This window comes from Ambystoma mexicanum, chromosome 2q (genome assembly GCF_040938575.1).
Source record: "Ambystoma mexicanum isolate Mex_15411 chromosome 2q, UKY_AmexF1_1, whole genome shotgun sequence".
NCBI classification, from domain to species: Eukaryota; Metazoa; Chordata; class Amphibia; order Caudata; family Ambystomatidae; genus Ambystoma; species Ambystoma mexicanum.
The window spans coordinates 741,146,461-741,165,605 of NC_090924.1; the positions used below are offsets into that span (position 1 = coordinate 741,146,461).

General features: G+C 45.6%; 1 protein-coding gene across 1 annotated transcript in view; it reads left to right on the forward strand.

Annotated features, from left to right (window-relative positions):
- Window positions 1–19,145, forward strand: part of NOM1 (nucleolar protein with MIF4G domain 1) — a 789,380-nt gene that overhangs the window by 597,459 nt on the left and 172,776 nt on the right. The window contains exon 8 of the mRNA XM_069647968.1: window positions 5,832–5,964. Coding sequence (XP_069504069.1) covers window positions 5,832–5,964 — 133 coding nt within the window. The remainder of the gene's footprint in view (window positions 1–5,831; window positions 5,965–19,145) is intronic.

The following is a 19,145-nucleotide window of genomic DNA, read 5'->3' on the forward strand; positions in this document are numbered from 1 at the left end:
GGCAATTCAACGGCCACCGCGCTGGGTCGTGAAGATGCTCTAATGATAGGTGAGTATGGCACGGCGCTGCAGTTGGCAATGCGACGCGGTTGTTTTAAATGTTTTTTCCCTTTCTCACAGGTGCGGCTGCTCCAGGAGAAGATGATGACCAAATGGGAATCTTCCTGTTCTAACCTTCTCTTCTTCTTTCCTTTTCTCTAGGATCGGCTCCGGACACAAACGGGTGTACTGTAGACTGAATACTGGACTGCAGACACGGTGAGCGTTACGCTGCTGAGATGCAGAATAACGCGAAGCGTGTGCTGCTCTTCGGGCGTGGTTTAAATAGCATCAAAAAAGTAGTTCCTAGGTAAAGAGTTCCAGTACCACACCCAAGTAGTAAAATAGTTCCTAAAGGAAAGTAGTACCTTCATGGCCTCATGATGGCCTGTATGCGAGTTCTTTGCAGGATGACCTGCACAATTTAAAGATGGCAATATGAGCCTGGCGCCTATGGCGCCAGGACTGAACCCATATAGCCCCTAGACGGGGTTTTGGGAATTCTTGGGTCTTCATGGATGTCTGTTCCCTGGATAGATGGATCTGTTCCATATGTCTGGGGGCAGGCATCGTGACAACCCGAGTCGCTGGCGTCCACAGAAATGATGTTCTCCTCCTGGTATTGGACATGGCCAGCGGTCTTGCCATGTCAATCTCCCCTTTTATCTTTTGACATTCCCTTTCAAACTCCACATCCCACACAAATTCTACAACCTTCTTAAGCAAACTCCTCATTTTCATGATTTTGTCTAAAAAGTTGTACACAAATTTCTGATAAAACTCTACCATCCCTAAAAAAGATCTCAAATCACCTTTGCTTTCCGTGGATTTTATCTTCTTGATCCCATCCACCAACTCTTTCTTGGGCCTCAAACCTTCGCTTGATATTTCATGCCCTAAATATTCTACCACCTCCTTTCCAAACATACACTTTTCAGCTTTTAACATGATCCCACTCTTTTCCAGAATGGTCAGAACCTTCTTTAAATTTTCCTCATGTTTTTCCCAACTCTCTCCACCGACTAGAATATCATCCTGGAAACAGTGCACACCAGGAACATCCTTTAGAAGCTTATCCATTACCTTCTGAAAAACAGATGAGGCCGAAACAAGACCAAAAGGCATCCTGCAGAATTTAAATTTCCCCTCATGAGTTATGAAGGTAGTTAACACCCTAGACCGTTCATCCAACCTTACCTGGTGGTATGCGGTAGCCATGTCTAACTTTGAGAAATATTTAGCCTTTCCTACCATCACCAACATCTCCGTCATTTTTGGGAGAGGGTGCCTCTCAGCCACCACACATTTATTCAGTTCTCTTAAGTCCACACACAGTCTTAAATCACTGCTCGTCTTTTTCATTACTACCAAAGGAGAGACCCATTCAACACTTCCAGCGGGTTCTATTACACCAGATTTCCTCAATTTTCTTAGTTCATGTTTTACCCCATCTCTCAACACCATTGGCACAGGTTGTAACTGCTACTGGTAAACTACCCTCCTTGAGGACAATCCTATGCATCATTCCCTTTACGCACCCAATGTCCTTTGAGAATACCTTTGGATATCATTCTACCATGCTAACATTTTCGCCCATGTGCAATACTTGTTCATCAGTGTTGGGATCCAGTCTTATTTTAAGCCCCTTTTCTTCTCTCCATGCTAGTAACATTTTGCCACTCTTGTTGACGCAAACCCTCCCATGCGTTTCTCTTCCTTTGAATTGTAGATGGGCAATAAAACATCCTATCACATTTTTTTCTCTCCTAGATTGTACCCACCGGGCCTTTTATCTGAAGGTAACCGCTCACCCACTTTTCCACCCACCTCCTTCTCTTACACTTTGCGTGACATTAACGACAATTTAGCTCCCGAATCTGCCATAATCTGTGCAGTCCTTCCATTCTCTCTGATCTTAGTGAATGGACTGTCACAATCATCAACTTCATTGCACATGACCATGTTTAATGTTACCACTTCTACTAGTTCTTCCTCTTCACCTGAGGGCTGCTGACTCTCCTTATTCACATACAGCACTTTTCTCCCACCTCCAGGTGAATCGTTTTTACAGCAATTAGCATAGTGACCCCACCTTTTGCACTTGGCACATGTTACTCTTCTCCCTGGACATACTGGGGAGCTTGCATGTGGTTAGCACTGGCACATCTAAAGCAAAGCCTTTCCTCCGTCTTGGAAGCTTTTGTTTATCAATTTTACCATCTGAAACATCCCATGACCTTTGTCCATTACCTTTTATATATTTTTTCTTTACATTGGTGCTCTCTTTCCCTGAATACCCCACCCTTAATATCTCACTGGCAACACACTTATTTTGCTTTTTGTTTAGTTTGGCAAAACATGTCATGGTGTGCTCTACTCGTTTTGCTATTGACACCACCTCATCCAGACTAGATTCATCCTTGAGCCATAACTCTTCTCTTATTTTATCGTTACAACATTGAATCATAAATTGATCTCTTATGTGTTCATCCAACGTTTAGCCAAATTTACAGCTGGTGGACAAATGTCATAAAGCCTTTAAACACCCCTCTACGGACTCTCCTCCTTGTTCCCTCCCGCCAAAATTATATCTCTCCAGATTAGTGCTAGTCTTAATGTTAAAATGGAGATCCAGTTTGTGCAAGGCCACATCAAGCTCATTGGAGCCACCTTCCTCATCCAATTCAGAAATCTCAGGCAAGGTTTCGTAGATTTGCTGGCCCTCGTACCCCAAGAAGTGCATTAAAAGAGATACTTTCCGCTCTGCCGATATGGTGTTCCCACAGACTGCCCTTACATAATGCAAAAAAACATTTTTCCCGGAAGCCCACCTAATCCTGGTGGGGCCCGCGCTTGGTATGAAGACTGGGGGACCCGGAACACCCGACATAGCCATTTACAAGGAGAGTCAATAGTTTTCTTCTCTATGAAAACTCCAGTGTTTGCAACAGTCTGTTATAGTTAATTAACTTGGTGCACGATCTGGGCTGCACCAATTATTTTTTAAATAATTTGTCTTTTTGTAGAGCGCACAAAACTTTTGAGTACTGACACTAATGCGCTTGAGGACAATATTGCCATTCTGTGTGTTTTATGGAAGCCCTTGCTAGGTGCCTTCCTCTAGTGCCCAAAACTTGCCAAGGCACGCTGTAGTCTTTAAAGCGGACGAATTTCCATACGCTGAACACTGAGGTCAGCTGTTCTGTGTTGCGTGTGGGCTCACGCGCAGAGTATCATGTGGGTGTGCGCACCTTCACCCTCCGCACTAGCAGTTGGTCATGCGCACAGTGCCCTCAGTGTTAGGGTAGTTTGCTCCCCTACGGACACACGTCCCCCAACCCAAACTCCTGCTTCTTCCTGTCGCTCGCTTGGGAACGCCCAATGGGTGCTCTGATACAGGTTGGGGCCGCACTCACTGCTATCTTTGCGCTCTGTGACCCTTCACCGGGGGGGCCAGCGTTGGTCCGCTGGACACCGATCTGTGCTAGTTCTGCTCTCCCTTCTCAGCATGGGATGGAAAATGATCAGAGACGCTCGCAGTAGACACGTGTCGGAGGTCCCGGCTAGGGGTTTGCTCTCCAGGGTTGATCTTCTCCGCCAGTGAAATGAGGCTGCTCCACATTAAGTTACTAAACAAACTTTATTGTTTAAGATCACAGCATAAAACCTTCCGCATATCCTGCCTGAGCCCTGATCTCCAAACGCTCTCCTTCTCAGAACATAACATTCCATGCCTTGCTGATAACATTCCATGTCCTGGTTCTATGTTCTGAGGGAAGAAGCACATTACAACTTGTAGAACTGGAATTGTGAGCCTCATCCTGGAGAGGCCCAGAAGTGTGTTGTGCTCAGGAGTTCCACCTTGTCTCGTGCTTGAAACGTGGGGAAGGGAGACCCAGCCATACCATCCCGATTTATCATTTTGGGAACACGTCTTTCTTTTCTGGTGAACATTATCCCACACTCTTTTTGTAACTTAGTGCTAAGGTTTTGTAACTTAGTGGTAAGGATTGGCAATAATATTTTTTTGTATAGGCCCTTTATATTTGACAAGACGCTACTAGGACTGCCTTGTTATTATTTGATGGTCGTAACTTGATCCCATCTTAGCTTTAGGTTTAGATTAGGCAATTTTCTCACCCACTGCATAGTTTAATAAACACCCTTGAACTGTGATCACTTGTCTGTCTTTACTGTTGCCGCCATGAGTTCCTTACAGACATCACAACTGAAGTGTAATAACTGTTATAGGACATTTGTGATGTCATTTTCTTATTACAGGTCAGTAGTTTTGTCACAACTAGCCTGTTATAACATTATTTACAGGCTTTTACACGGGTAGTATATCCATGTAGTATATGCCAATAATGATAGAAGACATTTAAATGCACTAGCAGATTCGATTTATTTCCTAAATTACTTTTATTTTATTGGAATTCACGGTTTATAATTTGGAAGAGATTAATGTTGCATACAGTAAAAATGTACAGTGTGAGTATATTGTACATTTTTACTGATCTATTTACTGTATTGGTTAAAAATACTTGATCATTTTTCTAATTGGTTTATTAAAGAATGCCTGCAAAATGTCTTTGTCATCATAGTTGCAGCATAGGCTTCCTGCCCCATTTGTGCCTCCACAACAGGAGCTTTCTTCTGGCCTGCGTTGCCTGCCCTTCATGCGCTTGCTCCTCCTGCTACACTCACGGATACTGATACAGAGGGTGACGTCTGCCAAGGTGACTTGTCTACCCACACGAATGGAGGGGTTTTGCCAAGTCATAAATGTTCAGGGGAGAAAAGACTGAAGGTTATTTTCGAAAAAAATAATCTTCAGTCTTTTGTCCTCAGACATTTGTAACTCAGTCTTTCAACCCCAAACCCTTCCAGGCATGGCCAGAGGCCATTCCACAAGGGCTGTGGCTGCTACCACAGCTTTCTTCTCTGGCGTTTCCCCTGCTGGACATTTGCAGAGCTGCCACGTTTATATCAGTGCATACCTTCACAAGGTTTTACTGAGTCGACATGGATTCCAGTGAGGAGTCCAGGGTTGCCCAAGCAGTGTTGCCCAACCTGTTTGGGTGGGATGAATCTTTTCTGAGGTGTTTCCCCTTCAGCTGAGCTTCACCTGTGCCCGTTATTGGTATTGTGTGTGTACTGCTTTGTAATCTTTTCAAACAGCATGTGAATCTTTGAAAGATCCAATGCTGAAGAAGGAATAAGTTATTTACTTGTAACTCCTGTTCTCCTGCATGGGTATCTCTCATAGATTCACATGCCACCCTCCCACATAACCCTCTTATGGCTCATCTTGCCACCTTCTTTTGCACCTGCCAAAATCTGAATATGGGCAGGGTTATCGTACATGGAGTGTGGTTTTTCTATACAGGCGAGGAAAGGTCTGTTATGAATTCCCAAGTGCGGTCCATCTCCAACACATATCCTGTTTCCTGTTTTGTTTATTTGCATATTAATTGATTGACTTTGCCCAGCCCAAACCTTGTCCTCATTGCTTACCTAACACCCAGATGCTCGTGGTTTGGAGTGACTTTACTGTACCAGAAGCATTATTTCCCCAGCCGGTTCAAAGTACATTTTACGAGACAAGTGCCTGTTGATGCAGTGGAACATGCAAATATGACCCTTTCTGATGAAAGTACACTTCAAATACATGTAGAGCAAACAATATAAGTTACCAATGATGTGCAGTCTCGTTAGCTACTGTTCTTTAAAATAGAGAATCTTTGTAACGAGTAAATGTGCTCTAATTTGTTTTTACTCACATTATGCAGACTCGGCCTTAAGGATCAGCAGGAGCGTGAGATTGTTCATATTCTCATTGACTGCTGCCTTCAGGAGAAGACCTACAACCCTTTCTATTCGTTCCTGTCTGCTAAGTTTTGTGAATATGACCGAAGGTTCCAGGTGAGAGCTTTGCTAATTTCTCCAACCTTAACTACCCACTATCCGAAGACCTTATTAATCAGTTTTTCTATTTATAAAATGCTTTCTCTTGAAATTCCACCCACATGTCCACAGAAGAAGAAGAATACAATGAGGTCATAATAATATATTGATTGAATTATGTGTTTAGTCGTATTCATAAAGTTGTAATTAATTATCATTTAATATTCATGATATGATTTTTAACATCAACCAGTAGCTGCTATAAAATCCCAAACTTGGGTGACTGTTGTGAATCATAATACTGGTCTATAGTTATCCCCAGGAAGGAGGTAGGCATAATAATAATTAACTGTGCTCTTCCTGCCTTTAGCTATATAGTGTTTTGTGGCGAACCAGGAAGAGGACTCGGACTACAGCGGATCATGTCTCAACTTGATTTATATAAATGAAAGGAAACATGCCTGATCCCATCGTTAAGAGGGGAAGTTTCCTACCTTCTAAACCAAACCTAAGGGTGCTCGTCGAAGTCCAAATCAAAATAGTCCAAAGTCCAAATCCTAAACAGCTAACTGGCCCTACTACTTTAGAAAATCTAACTAAAATGGAAAATGGAGGCTTGTGCATCAGCCTCAGAGTAAGCCTCTGCCTGGCCCAACTCGTGATTGACTTATCCTCAGCCTTAAATTTCTTTGGGAATATTTTGTCACAGTTCCCAAACTTCTTATAGGCTTCATCAATATAAATACACAAATGTCCTCTGGGTTGTTTTTTCTTCCCCTCCTTTTGGGTAAAATAATTCTTCTTTCTTTTCTCAGAGATTACTTGTAGTCACATCCCTCCAGGATACTTTTTGAACACACTTCTCTGTCCCACTTCGTGACACAGGGACTCTCCAAAGTCCTGTGATTCTTCAGTAGTTATATTGGGTCTTGGTCCAAAACCAAAAGAAATAGGGTGAATGCACGTTCGCTTGTCTTAGGTTCTCATCTTGTTGCCGGCTTCCCCAAACTTGACATATAAAGTTAACATATATTTCACTCTGCTTTACCTGCCTAATGAATTCTCTCTGCTTCTCGTAATTCACATATATTTCACTCTGCTTTACCCTTTGTCGCCTTTTCCACCCTTGATGTAAAGCATATGATTATTTCACCCCTTTTCACACAGGGTGGGTGACTATTACATTCTCTTAGCTTCTGGTAATCTTGGCAGCTTCCTTGTGTCAGGGCTCGGTCTCATTCCCCCAGGCGTTTGTATGGTTTCCGATTTCAACCCTCTTGATACCCAGAGTTCGTAAAGCTCGCCGGCGTCCTCGCATTGGGAGCGTTTGCTTCTCTCTGGGTTCTTGTCTCTTCAGCAAGCAGTCTTGCTTCGTGGATCTCGGGGATCCGGGCTCCGCTCTCGCTCCTGGTCTCGGCATTGGTTGCCATGTGCCAAGCCCACCACTGCTTACCAGTGATCGCGCCACCAGGGAAGATGGTTCTCTTCCGGTCTTTGCTTCTTCCCTAACCGGAGCCACTTGCTCAGTCAGGTTGCCTGCCTCGCAGCCTCCAGCTAGCGGGTCTCGCTACTTGCACATCAATGCTGGCTCCGCGTCACTCCAACCCTCCAGTACAGTGTCCCCACAGCGGCTCGCCTCTGCATAGCAAGGACTCTCCTCCCTCTGTAGGAGCCTCTTCTCCATTTGCAGCCCGCACTGCTCTTATGCACGTCATTGCAACAAACAAGATTGAGCCCATCTTCTTTGATCATGGCCCTCAGAGGATGTTCAGCATTACCTGAAGCCAATAATGTGAAAGAAGGCTCTTTGTTGTTTATAGGTATAACAGAAGATGCCAAGGCCTTTTCCAATCCCATATGTGCAGAAAGGGTTGTTTGGACTGGGAGTTCCTTCATGTAATGGGAGTCCTTGTCCCCAAGAGGGAAGTCACTCCCACTGAGGTCCCACTTGCCCAGACCCTTAGGGAGGGTATTGCACTGCTGGCTCACCTCCCTAACCTCAAAGGGGGTGGCTCCCCACTGGGGAGAAGGGATGAATTAGTCAGTTGTTTCTATTTTGATTTCTTTTGGTGAGGAGTTGTCTTGCGTCAACTCTGGTTCACGTTGTCTGCTATAGGAGTTTTCAACCAAGTTGCTTGATCACACATTTCCATTGTTCGAGATGTTCGTGGTTCAATGCAACTGCTAGAAATGAAGATTTATTCTTTTAAAAAAAAAATATAAATAGGTTATTTAAATCTCCCAGCGTGCACTAGGAAGGTCAGCCTTTTTGTGTGAAGATGTCAGCTGTTTCAATCTTAGGCCATTATGGCAGGAGCATCATGTCACACACGGGCCAAAGGGGCCTGCTAATTTAATGAATCTGGGTGCCAGCCCTTAAAGCTCACTTTAGGGATCATTTAACTACTCACTCCTTTTCCTCCCTTCAACTTTCGTTTCCCTGCATTTTTCTATCTTCTGCTCTCCCTCATTCTCACTTGCTTAGGAACAGCCTGGGTCTGCAGTTGAGTCGGAAAGCTGTCTAAAAGAAAAGAAAAAGACAGTCTCTTCGTGCCTCTGTACGGTGTGAAAACCATAACCCAAGTTTCAGGTTGTTCACATGGCTGCTCAGAAGGACATTCATCTGGCCAAATTAATCTTGGAGTACCCCATGGTGGTTTATTTATTGGATATTCGTAAGGCACCTATAAAACAAGTGGTGTTTCAATGCGCCACAAGACAAAGGGGTGTGGGGGTCAAGGGAGAAAGATAACAACGGTCCTACTAGGCCTTGTGACATTTTGGATTGCAAGTGCAGTAACCAGAAGTGCGAGGATAGTGCCGGTCTACACAAAATGCGAAGTGCAAGGGTGGGAGGGGAAGTTCAAGGTAAGTGGTGAGAGTGCAAGTGAAAAGGAGGGGATGTGGGGTGAAGAGGGTGAGTGCTAAGGGGAGGCTAGGAGGGCAAGTGCCAGGGATTGCATGGGGGGGTAGGGGGTGAGGGTCCCCATGCCAAGTGCGAGGAGGGGGTGGACTGGCAAGGGGGGGGCCTGATGCCCTGTAGAACTCAGAGGGAACCAGGCAGCCAGTCGCTGCGGCAGACGGGGGTATTAGCAGGGGAGAGGGAGGGGGAGAGGGAAGGACGAAGAGAAAAGGAGGGTCTTACAGTGAACTTACAGTGATCTGGCTCTAGCCTGGGAGGGGCAGGGAGACCAGGGGAAGGCACCTGCAGAGGAGAGATCTACCCCCAACTCTCTTCTTAGAGAAGCATCTGATCTGCAGAGAGTTCGAGCTAGAGGACCGAAGGGCTCTAGTAGGGAGGTATTTAGGGAGAGAGAGTTGGTTATAGCAAGGTTCCAGGCCCCAGAAAGCCTTGTGGATGATGCAGAAGGTCTTGAACCTGATCCTAGCAGCAACCGGGAGCCAGTGAAGAGTTTTAGGGCTGGAGAGTTGCGGTCCCTGGGCTTGAGGCCAAGGATAAGTCTCGCAGTCCTATTCTGGATTAGTTGAAGGGGGCGAAGGGAGGATAAAGGGAGGTTGAGAAAGAGGCTGTTGCAGTAGTCCAGCCCAGTGAAAACCAGAGCTCTGGAGACATTGGGCCTCATTACAAGTTTGCCAGTCCGGTAGCAACGGTATTGGTAAGCTTGCCAGTAGCGTTGTTACCGGACCAGCAAACTACGAGTTCTTCTTGCGGCTGCCTTCCCGTCCGCCAGGTCTGACCTGGCGGGCATACCGGCACCTGCGAGCTGAGCATGTTGCATGCACCGGCACCATTCACGAAGGGTGCCGGTGCCTCCCACCTCCCCATTCCCATTGAGCCCTATGGGTCTCAAATGGGAATGGGGAACATTTTATTCCGGCATCCGCGAAAGGGCAATTACTGGGTCTCTCGGGCCGTAATGATCCGGTAACCGCCCATTCGCCGGTGGTGGTAAAAATTGCAAGTTTGGCGGCAGCCTGTCGGTTTTACCGGCAAGGCTACCGCCAAACTTATAATGATGCCTATTGAGTTTCTGAGAGAAGGTGAGGAAAGGGAGAATGCCTCTGAGGAGGTGCAGCTGATAGTGGGCCTTCTTGGCTAGGTCCTTGATGTGAGGAGAGAGAGTAGTTAAAGATGACACCAAGGTTTTTTGCCTCACAAGAGGGTGAGGGGAGGTAACCTATAGAGAGTCCCCTTCCCTCACCCTCTGTGAGGCATACATAAACACCCTCTTGTGAGGCCCCTTTACCTCCCTAGGAGGTACCTTTGTACCTACTGGGGAGAGCAGACAAGTACCTTTTGTTGGCAGTTGGAAGTAATCGGTACTGCCTATGCCTCAGTACCAGATGCCCTTGTCATACTGGACAAGATAATGTTGGTATGGCACTGAGAAGAAATGCAGCAGGGGGATTCCCTGAACAGGCTTGTTTAATGTTGGGGTTGAACAGGGCTCGGCTAAATCTCCCTTGCTGAAGAGAGGTTCTTTTCCAGAGCCCTCTTTTCATGGGTTTTCAGTAACAGTGGGTTCTAAATCTGTGTGATCATAATAAAACGCAATAGGAAAGAAAACACGTATTCCGGTTGTCTACCGAAGGAGCATACAAGCATGTTGGTAGCGGATGGGATTACTTGTCCCAAGGATTCGGCTTCTGTAAGCCTGATAAGATTCAGAGTGTTTTGATGCAAGTAATCAGTTTTCTGTTCCTCCAGAGGATTTTTGTAGTACTCCTGTCAGGGGGTTCCACATGTTTGTTTTCTCACCAATTATCCCCAGAAGAATCTCTGGTGTCCTTTAATTCCGATCGACCGTTGGCTATGTTTTTAACAAACGTTCAGGCCCCAAGACCGATGCTGTTTAACGTTTGCAATTAAACTGTGGTTACTATGAAGGTGCCCTTACTCGCTGCTTGTTCTATGTCACCTGACTCCTGCAGCAGAGCCTCAAACGCTATAGGGTTCCCTTGATCTTATTACTGACGGGGCTCCTTCTGAGCCATTGAGTAAGAGGCAGAATACTACTGGTGATGCCGAGACCCATTACACAGATGATGAGGATTCTATTGTCTCCAATTAAGCAATAAAATGAGAAATTCCTAAGGAAATGGAAGCTTTGGAGCTTACCGAGGCAGCTGTTTTTTTTTCTCAAACTTCCTTCACATCAAGCTAGAACCCTTCTCTCGAGGTAGAGTTCTCTGATGGTAGTGTTTCCTGAAATGGACTAAACCTCATTCTAAATCAGTCAGGAAAAGGTCGTGAAGATTTTTGAAGACATCACAACAATGGTTTTTATAAACCAACACAGGGGGAGCCCTATCTCGCCCCCTTTACATACTAGTGAATAGATCTGACATTGGACCCTCCTGCACCATCTTTTCTTAATTGTGTACCAATTGGAAGGGATGAAAAATGTGATGGTGGATTCAATGAACAGGCATCTTCATATTATTTACGAATGGTATTTGAACCAGTCGGTGGCATAGATGATTTTCATTACTTGGCGTCATCCACGAGTGGATCTATTGACTACTCAGTGGAATGCACTTGGTTCTCAATATGCATGCCAGATGGCAATGAGAGAAAACTCTCTGGGAGATGCACTTCTTGACTGATGGAACAAATGTCTATATATGCCTTTCCACTGCCTCTGCTCATTCACAGGGTTTTATTGAGGTTCATGTTATGTTTATGTTTATTGAGTTTATATAGTGCTTTACTCCAAAGCGCTTTACATTATAACAGTACAAAAAAGACAGAAGCATATTTACAAACTTGAAACAAACCAGTGGTACAGTATACAGAACAATTTGCTCGAGGGAGGGAGGAAGGGAGGAAAAATGGGAGGGGGGAAGATCCCGGAGGTCTTAATGCCCTAGGGTGGTTACAGCATCCAATATGGTCATCTGGAGGGGGAGTCAGGGAGGGGAAGAAGGGAGGGTATGGGAGGGGAGAGGTAGGGAAGGAGAGTCAGGGGGGAGTGAAGAAGGTCTTTCAGGGAGGAGCAGAAAGATGGGTAGGTGGGGGAGGAACAGATAGGGAGAGGAAGGGAGTTCCAGTGGAGGGAGGCCAAGAGTTGGAAGGAGCAGAAGCGTGAGGAGGCACAAGGGGCTGGGGGTACAGTGAGAAGGTATTGGGCAGCTGAGCGAAGAGGGCGGGAAGGAGAGTAGAGTGAGAGGAGGGAGGAAAGATTGGGGGGGTGAAGTCATCGAGAGATTTGTAGACAAGGCAGAGGAATTGAAATTTCAATTGAGTGGAATGGGAGCCAGCCGAGTTGAGAGAGTGATGTAGAAATACTCTCGAAGGCTGAGGAGACATAGAGTACGGATAGAGGAGTGGTAGGTGGATTTTAGGGGAGTCAGATGAGAGATAGGAAGGTTCCTGAACTGGAGACAGTCAATAATGATCCTGGTGGTTCTGTTGTAGCCATGTCAGATCTGGATCTGTGGTGTGGTGGAGTAAGGAGTCGAACAAAGGGGTGACATGTCTCAACAAAGTTTCATTAAGTAAATAACCTACCTCTCCCTATCTCTAAGGGCTTATCCCTACCTAAACAAATATCGCAGGTGCTGGTCTGGATGTTTGGCCAAATAAAAAGTGTCTGTCCTCTATCCAAAAACCTGCTGTAACCCTACTACTAATCTACAAAAAGGTTCAGCATCCTAAGGAAAATAGTACCAGGATAATGACTCCCTTCTCCTGGAGAACAGGCTCAGTCTTTATCTCTTTTCCAACAATCCTTTGCTTTAGTTTCTGTTTCAACAAAGAGAGTATGGTCAGGAGAATGACTCGCCTTGCACAGCCTTGAGGACTGTTTTAGGATAAACTTTTTCAATAGTCCTCAAAGGTCTCTTCACTTCTTCCCAAGGGCTCCTGAAAGCTTGCATTAGTTACAGCAATTCTTCCCTGTCTTATGACGTTATGAAGATAACTTCCAGACAGCTCTTGCTGTCTAGTATCCTCTTTACTCTTACTTGGATTACCACTGTGACGAGGAAGATAACTCCCAATGCACTCTTGACCCCTAGATCCTTGGATCTTACTACTGAGATGAGGGAAGATCACTCCCAAGGCTATCTTCTGGGTATCACTATTGTGACAAGGGAGATTACTCCCGACGCTCTTGATTCTTGGTACTCTGGGTGTCACTACTGTGACGAGAGAGATTAGTCCAGAGGTTCTCTTGACTGTAAAGCTGCCCCAAGCCCCTACCATGTCTCCTGCTACTCCTGTTACCTGTTAGGTGTCAGGGCCGCGTCGCTGGTTCTTCCTGGGGTGATGGGCTTACTTGCATTGCTTGAGCACCTCCCGTGGCCTTCACTCCGCGCTCCCCGCTTCATCCTTGCCGCTACGCTGCGACTTGGGCCACACGGCTCCGGCTCAGTTGCAGACCACACGGTCCACCTCCCCAATGTCACGCCACTGCTCAGGAGTTTGGCTTCCTCCACAGTACTTTGCCGACCGTTCTTGGATGTCCTGGCCACTGGGGATCAGCTTTCTTGCTGCTTAGTGTTCCCTGGTTCGAACTTCCTGGGCTGGGCAGGCTTCAAGCCGCTGCTCTCTCTATTTCCCAGTCCTTTCTTGCTCTTTATTCCCTGTGGTTGGATCCTACCCAGCGTAAAGTCAACGTCCTTTTTGACAGTTAAGATAATATTTATGCCTCTTTGGGGCCAACGCTTCTCACTACTATGTTAAAGCAAACTGTTATTACTCTACAGGTTTCTTTGGCTCTTCTTCGTCTTGGTCATATTCATTTTTGAATCAAGGGCAGAATAGACATTAACATAACAGAAAGAAGTGTTCTAATGGATTTCTTATAAGGACTTGGTCCCAAGGGAAAAGGGGTTAGGGAGGTCCTTCAGGGAATGGGAGTCTTTATCCCCATGGGGGGATTCTCTCCCTGGGAGGTCCCGCTTTCCATCAGCCCTAGGGGGACTATTGGGTAGTGGCCTCATTAATCTAGCCTCACTGGGAAGGGCTTTTATCCTGTGAATCATCACAGATTCCTGATCTTCAGACCATGCCACTATAGGGCACTATGGATCTCCCTCGAACTGTAGGTCTGGTGGTCCAGATTCTTCATCTCTCCCTCCCATTACAGTCATTGAAAACCTGGTCCCTGAAAAGTTAGCTTTGCTCATCTCAGTATTTACGAAGAGGATAACCAAGTCCTTGACCTGATACCTTGTTTGTATTGGGGCGTTAGTGGACACGTGTTAGCACTATTTGTCAGCTATCGGTGCATACTTTAAAAGACCAGACAAAAAAAGGTGTTGTCTCCCTAAGGAGGCTGTTAAACAGCATTTTGATGGTATCTTATGCTTACATCCTCCTGTCGTGGAACCAGCTCCCAAATGGGATTTGAACCTGGTTCTAGTCTCTTTAATGTACAGACCATTTGCACCTATAGCTTTCTGCAACATCAACTTGTTAATTTGGGAAACTTCTTTCCTAGTGGTCATTACTTCAGCCAGGAGAATTAATTCATTGCAGGCTCTATCGACTGAAGAACCTTATTTAGTTTTCCATATAGATAAGGTGATATTATGTACAGTTTTTTTCCTTTCCCCCAGTACTAGTGTCCCATTTTCATCTCAGCCTAGATGTAAATCTTTTTTAAGTCTTCCTCCTGAGATATTGTTCTTCGCCAGGGGAGGAAATTCTTCATAACTTGGATAATTCCAGACATTTGAGGTTCTATGTAGAAGAATGCACTTGGTCGTTTCAGCGTTTACACTGTTTGTTCATTACTTAGGGGATTTAACTCCAGGCATTAATGCTGCGAAGGTCTCCATCGCTAGATTATTAGTGTCTTGCGTCTCCAAAGAGTATGGCATTGGGGCAGTGGAGATGATGTGGGGACTCCACAAGAGCCAAGGCAACATAACTGTCTTTTCAAAGCAGGCTCGGCTCCAGGAATTTACATCTGGGTGGGCCAGGTTTGTGATCAAGGGGGCCCAATTTCCATTTGGTGTAGGAGTACCCTAAACAAAGTGCTGACATTAATCCAGATTTCCCAGATCCGCAATTCAATAAAAAATGTCTTCCCAGATCCAAAATAAATGCATTTGCACAGCTCTATAAAACAGTACGAAGCACAGGAGAATCAAGGAAAATAGTCTTGCAACATCAATGTACCTATATTTCCTTGCCATCTGTTCTCCCCTTTCTATTATATCCACTTTTCCTTCACCTTTCACCTCCCCAGTCACTTTCCATCAACTCCCCCTGACAACCATTACCATTTATCTCGACTCCCAACTACCCACAAAAACCCTTACCTTGTCTTTCTTGGCCTGGCTGGGGAGAATCAAGGGAGATGCTTCCTCCTCTGCAAGGGCTGAGGAACAAGACACCAGTGTTTGTTCCATCTCAGATGGTGTGCTCTCAACAATGCCTCCCTGAACACTGTGACTACTCCCAGTAGGCCTTGGGGGAGGTGCTTGTGGTTCCACCACCTTGTTGCGAAAGACATCCCCCTCCACCCCCCCACTCCAGTATACTGAAGCAAGGAATAGGACATTTTGTTTCTTACAAAAGAAACATTTTACGCACAATTTCTTTTTTTGTTGCGTTTTTGCAAAACATTTTAATTCAGTTGATTGCACAAGAGAGTGCTAGCATGCAGGGGAGAGAGCCAGGGTGGGAGACGTGGGGTCCAGAGGCTGATGGGGCAGGTTTAGGGTTTTTGGTCTTCCTGGTATCGCTCCCGGTGGGGCTTGGCAGGGAGTAGGGGCCCTTTCTCCGCTGCCACTTCCCTATATGCCATTGTCTGCTACATACTGTTTACTTACTGGTTACTATATTTAATTGTCCATTAGGGTTTTTTGTTTGATGTGTTTACTTTGATTTGCTATTGAATTTAACAATTTTGTTGAATAAATGTGGCTTGATATTTTCAAAGAAAGATAGGTGTGTTCTTGGCCGGTCCTGACACATGCGCTGCCCATCTCTCAAACCATGAGTGAGACTTTTCTTAAATAGCTTATACTATGAACTCAATCACTTCTAGGGGATCTAATGTTGGTATGTAAGGCACAGTGTGATTACATGATTTGCCCAGGATCACACACTTTGGTTAAGTGGTAAAGCCAGAATTTGAACCTATCCTGAAATGTTGATACTTGACCACTCATCTTGCAAGCTCAAGTTGGTACAAATATGCGTTGAAGTTTGGTTTTGAATACCTAAAATAATACTCTATTTTATACAGATTACTTTAAAAAGTCACATGATAAACCAACCTGACAATGTATGCATCATTGTGGAAATATGTTGATAAAAAACAGTAAGGGAGTCCTTTTTGTTTTTAACCTTAAATTGCACTGAGAGGACCACTTGTGTTTGAAGTATTTTGCAAAAGGACCCCTCCATGCAAAGTGTTTCCACCAAGTACTGGAATAGTAAAGAATAAAACACTGTCAAATATCACCTTTGATCTTCACTTTTCTACTACATGTCTGGAAAAGTGTAAATCTCTCCCACAATTAATGATTGTGGGAGCCATCCACGGTGGTTTCTTTTGGAATCTGCCTGCTTTTACCAGGTGTAAAAGTCAATCTGATTCCATAGGAATCCATTGGGTTCCCGCAATCGGGCAGGGGGACCTGTAAGAGCAGATAAACGTATTAAGTCCGCTCTGCTTTCCAACTTTGACTGCCAAATCATACAAAATCCTCCAGCGCATAAAAAGTGTCAAAAGCTCTGCTTGACTTGGTAAAATGACCCCCTAAAATTGGTGCTTTATTTTACTCATCCTTAATGGAAGCCTACAAGCTCCAGCAAAGAAATTGAGAATTTACAAAAAATGTCATGCAAGTTCATTGTTTCACACAGCTTGTTCTGTATCACCTCAATTTCTAATTGCCCAACAATCACACCTTATATAATTTTAAGAAAAATATGCCACAGCCATGGTCACTGCCAGTTACCTTTTTCCATCTCGAATCACTTCCTGTTGTAAATAATCTTCCTCTGAGACACATTAAAAAAATAAGACCTCAATGGGATGACCTTTTCAGCACTGACTGTGTTTGAGGGGAGAGAGGCAGAGCAAGGAGAAGGGGTATGGCCAGTTGTCCCTTGTCCAAATGTGAAATCCACCTCTGATTGCACTCTTTAGGAAATATTTAAATACTGTATTTTTGTTTTAAAATGTTCATATTTTATATTTTGCCAGCAACATTATAGGAAATGCCCTCGCTCTTGTGTTATTTTCCAAGTGTTCATGATTCATTTTCTGAGAGTCAAAGGTTTAGTGGGTGGTGGGAGCAATCCTCCCAACCCCCTCCCACAATCACTGATGGAGTCCCAAAGCAAATAATTTCTATTTCCGGCACTTCCTAAAAACCCAACACGCAGGAATTTCATTATACTTTCCAAACAAGACCCACAAAACACATGATTTATTTTGTTTGCATACAAACACTGTTAAATTACTCAAACAGTATGAGGTTGTCAGTTCAGTACTTATCCGTTTGAATCACGAAAAGTCCTGGCAGTTCAGGCAACTCTTCCACACAGAAAAAGATGCATTGTACATAGGTTGGAACCCCACTGGTAAGCATGCTTGAAAAGATGATCTGGATGTGGTCCATACTTGCCATCCTAGCCTTGTCATTTTCAGGTAAGGCTTTGTTGGATCAACTCAGTGAGGTGCAGCTTGTTTCCCTAGGCATAGCAAACAAGACACCCACATCCAAGCATACGCCCTTTTACTTGGGGAGAAAAACGGAAACCAAAATGCATTGGCAAAGCCAACAGCTTGGGGTTTTGATTAGGCACGGATAGGTATTTGCCAGTCACTGCCATAAGGGTAACACCTGGCCATAATATGGGGACAGCTGGGGAACTTTGTGAGCACCTGGGCATATGATGTCATTGCGTGGCAAATGTCTAATACCTACACGCAAGCCAAAACTGTTGGCTTTGCAAATGCTTGTTTTAGACAGGACTCCAGTGCAAGGGGCAGGCATTGACCGATCTCTCTCTCTCTCTCTCTCTCTCTCTCTCTCTCTCTCTCTCTCTCTCTCTCTCTCTCTCTCTCTCTCTCTCTCTCTCTCTCTCTCTCTCTCTCTCTCTCTCTCTCTCGCTCTATATATATATATATATTTTTCTGAGGCTTGTGGAATCTGCTTAGATCACATGCTGTGCATAGGCCGACATCTAGTGGAAGCTGCGGAGTGTTACAGTTTGTTTTTCGAAACTCGAAAATGAGCGTCGACACAGGGCGTGCCAGTAGTACTATCCCTAGTGTGACGTCCACTGTACCCAAGATCCCTCACCCGTCTAGGATCCTCAGATTGTTTTTTTCCACCATACTGGTCGAAAGCATTTTGCGGAGTCCCCTGGCCTTAGCCATACTTTTGCTAAAATATTGATTAATTGACATCCTTCCCCATCCCAACGTCGAACTTCGACATTCGACGCCGGCTGGAGAAGAAATCGACCGTCGGCTGCTGCACGACGGATTTGGGCCTCGGAAGGCCTCTGTCCTCGGCCCGGGCCTTGGAAGGCCTCTGCAAGTAGGGAGAGTGGGGGGTTGGACATACTCTACACTCTTGGTATATAGGTACACCTTATACATTTCCTTCACTTAACAGCCCGCTGCCTCAAGGTGCGTATGGAGGGTACCCCTTTTCAATTCTGCCCCAAGTGCAATCGCAAATACCCTTGGGTCGACAGGCAGGCCACGTGCAATCTCTGCTTGCCGAGGGACCACCCCGAAGTGAACTGCAGAGCGTGTAGTAGGTTTAAACCTAAGACACTTAAGGACCGTTCGACAAAGCGTTGGGCCCACCACGCCAGGCAGGCGGCCATGGCAGTAGAGGGTGCCTTCAGCGATGGCAGCGACGCCGTGCTTTCGGACGGCGAGGGCATTACAGCGTCGAAACACAGTCGAGCGCAGGTCCCCGACCTCGGAAGGTCGTCCGACAGGGCGGCTATGGGGAAGACCCCCGGCGACACAGGCGCTTCACACACCACACACACTAAACACACAAAGTCCAACCGAGACTCAACAACGTCGAGTGCTCGGAAAGAGGTACAAACAGAACGGTCCGAATCGGTGTCCTCTGGGCGTTTGAGATCGAGATCGCTGCATGACTCCAGGCAATCATCCACTCTTGCCAAGAGTGCCTCGCTCCCTAGGCTAACGGAAGTTCGATCGTCGGAAGACGAATACGACTTCCATCCCCAGGCCGCACACCAGGAGTCGGAGCCCGCAGACAAGATCAGCACGGCCCGA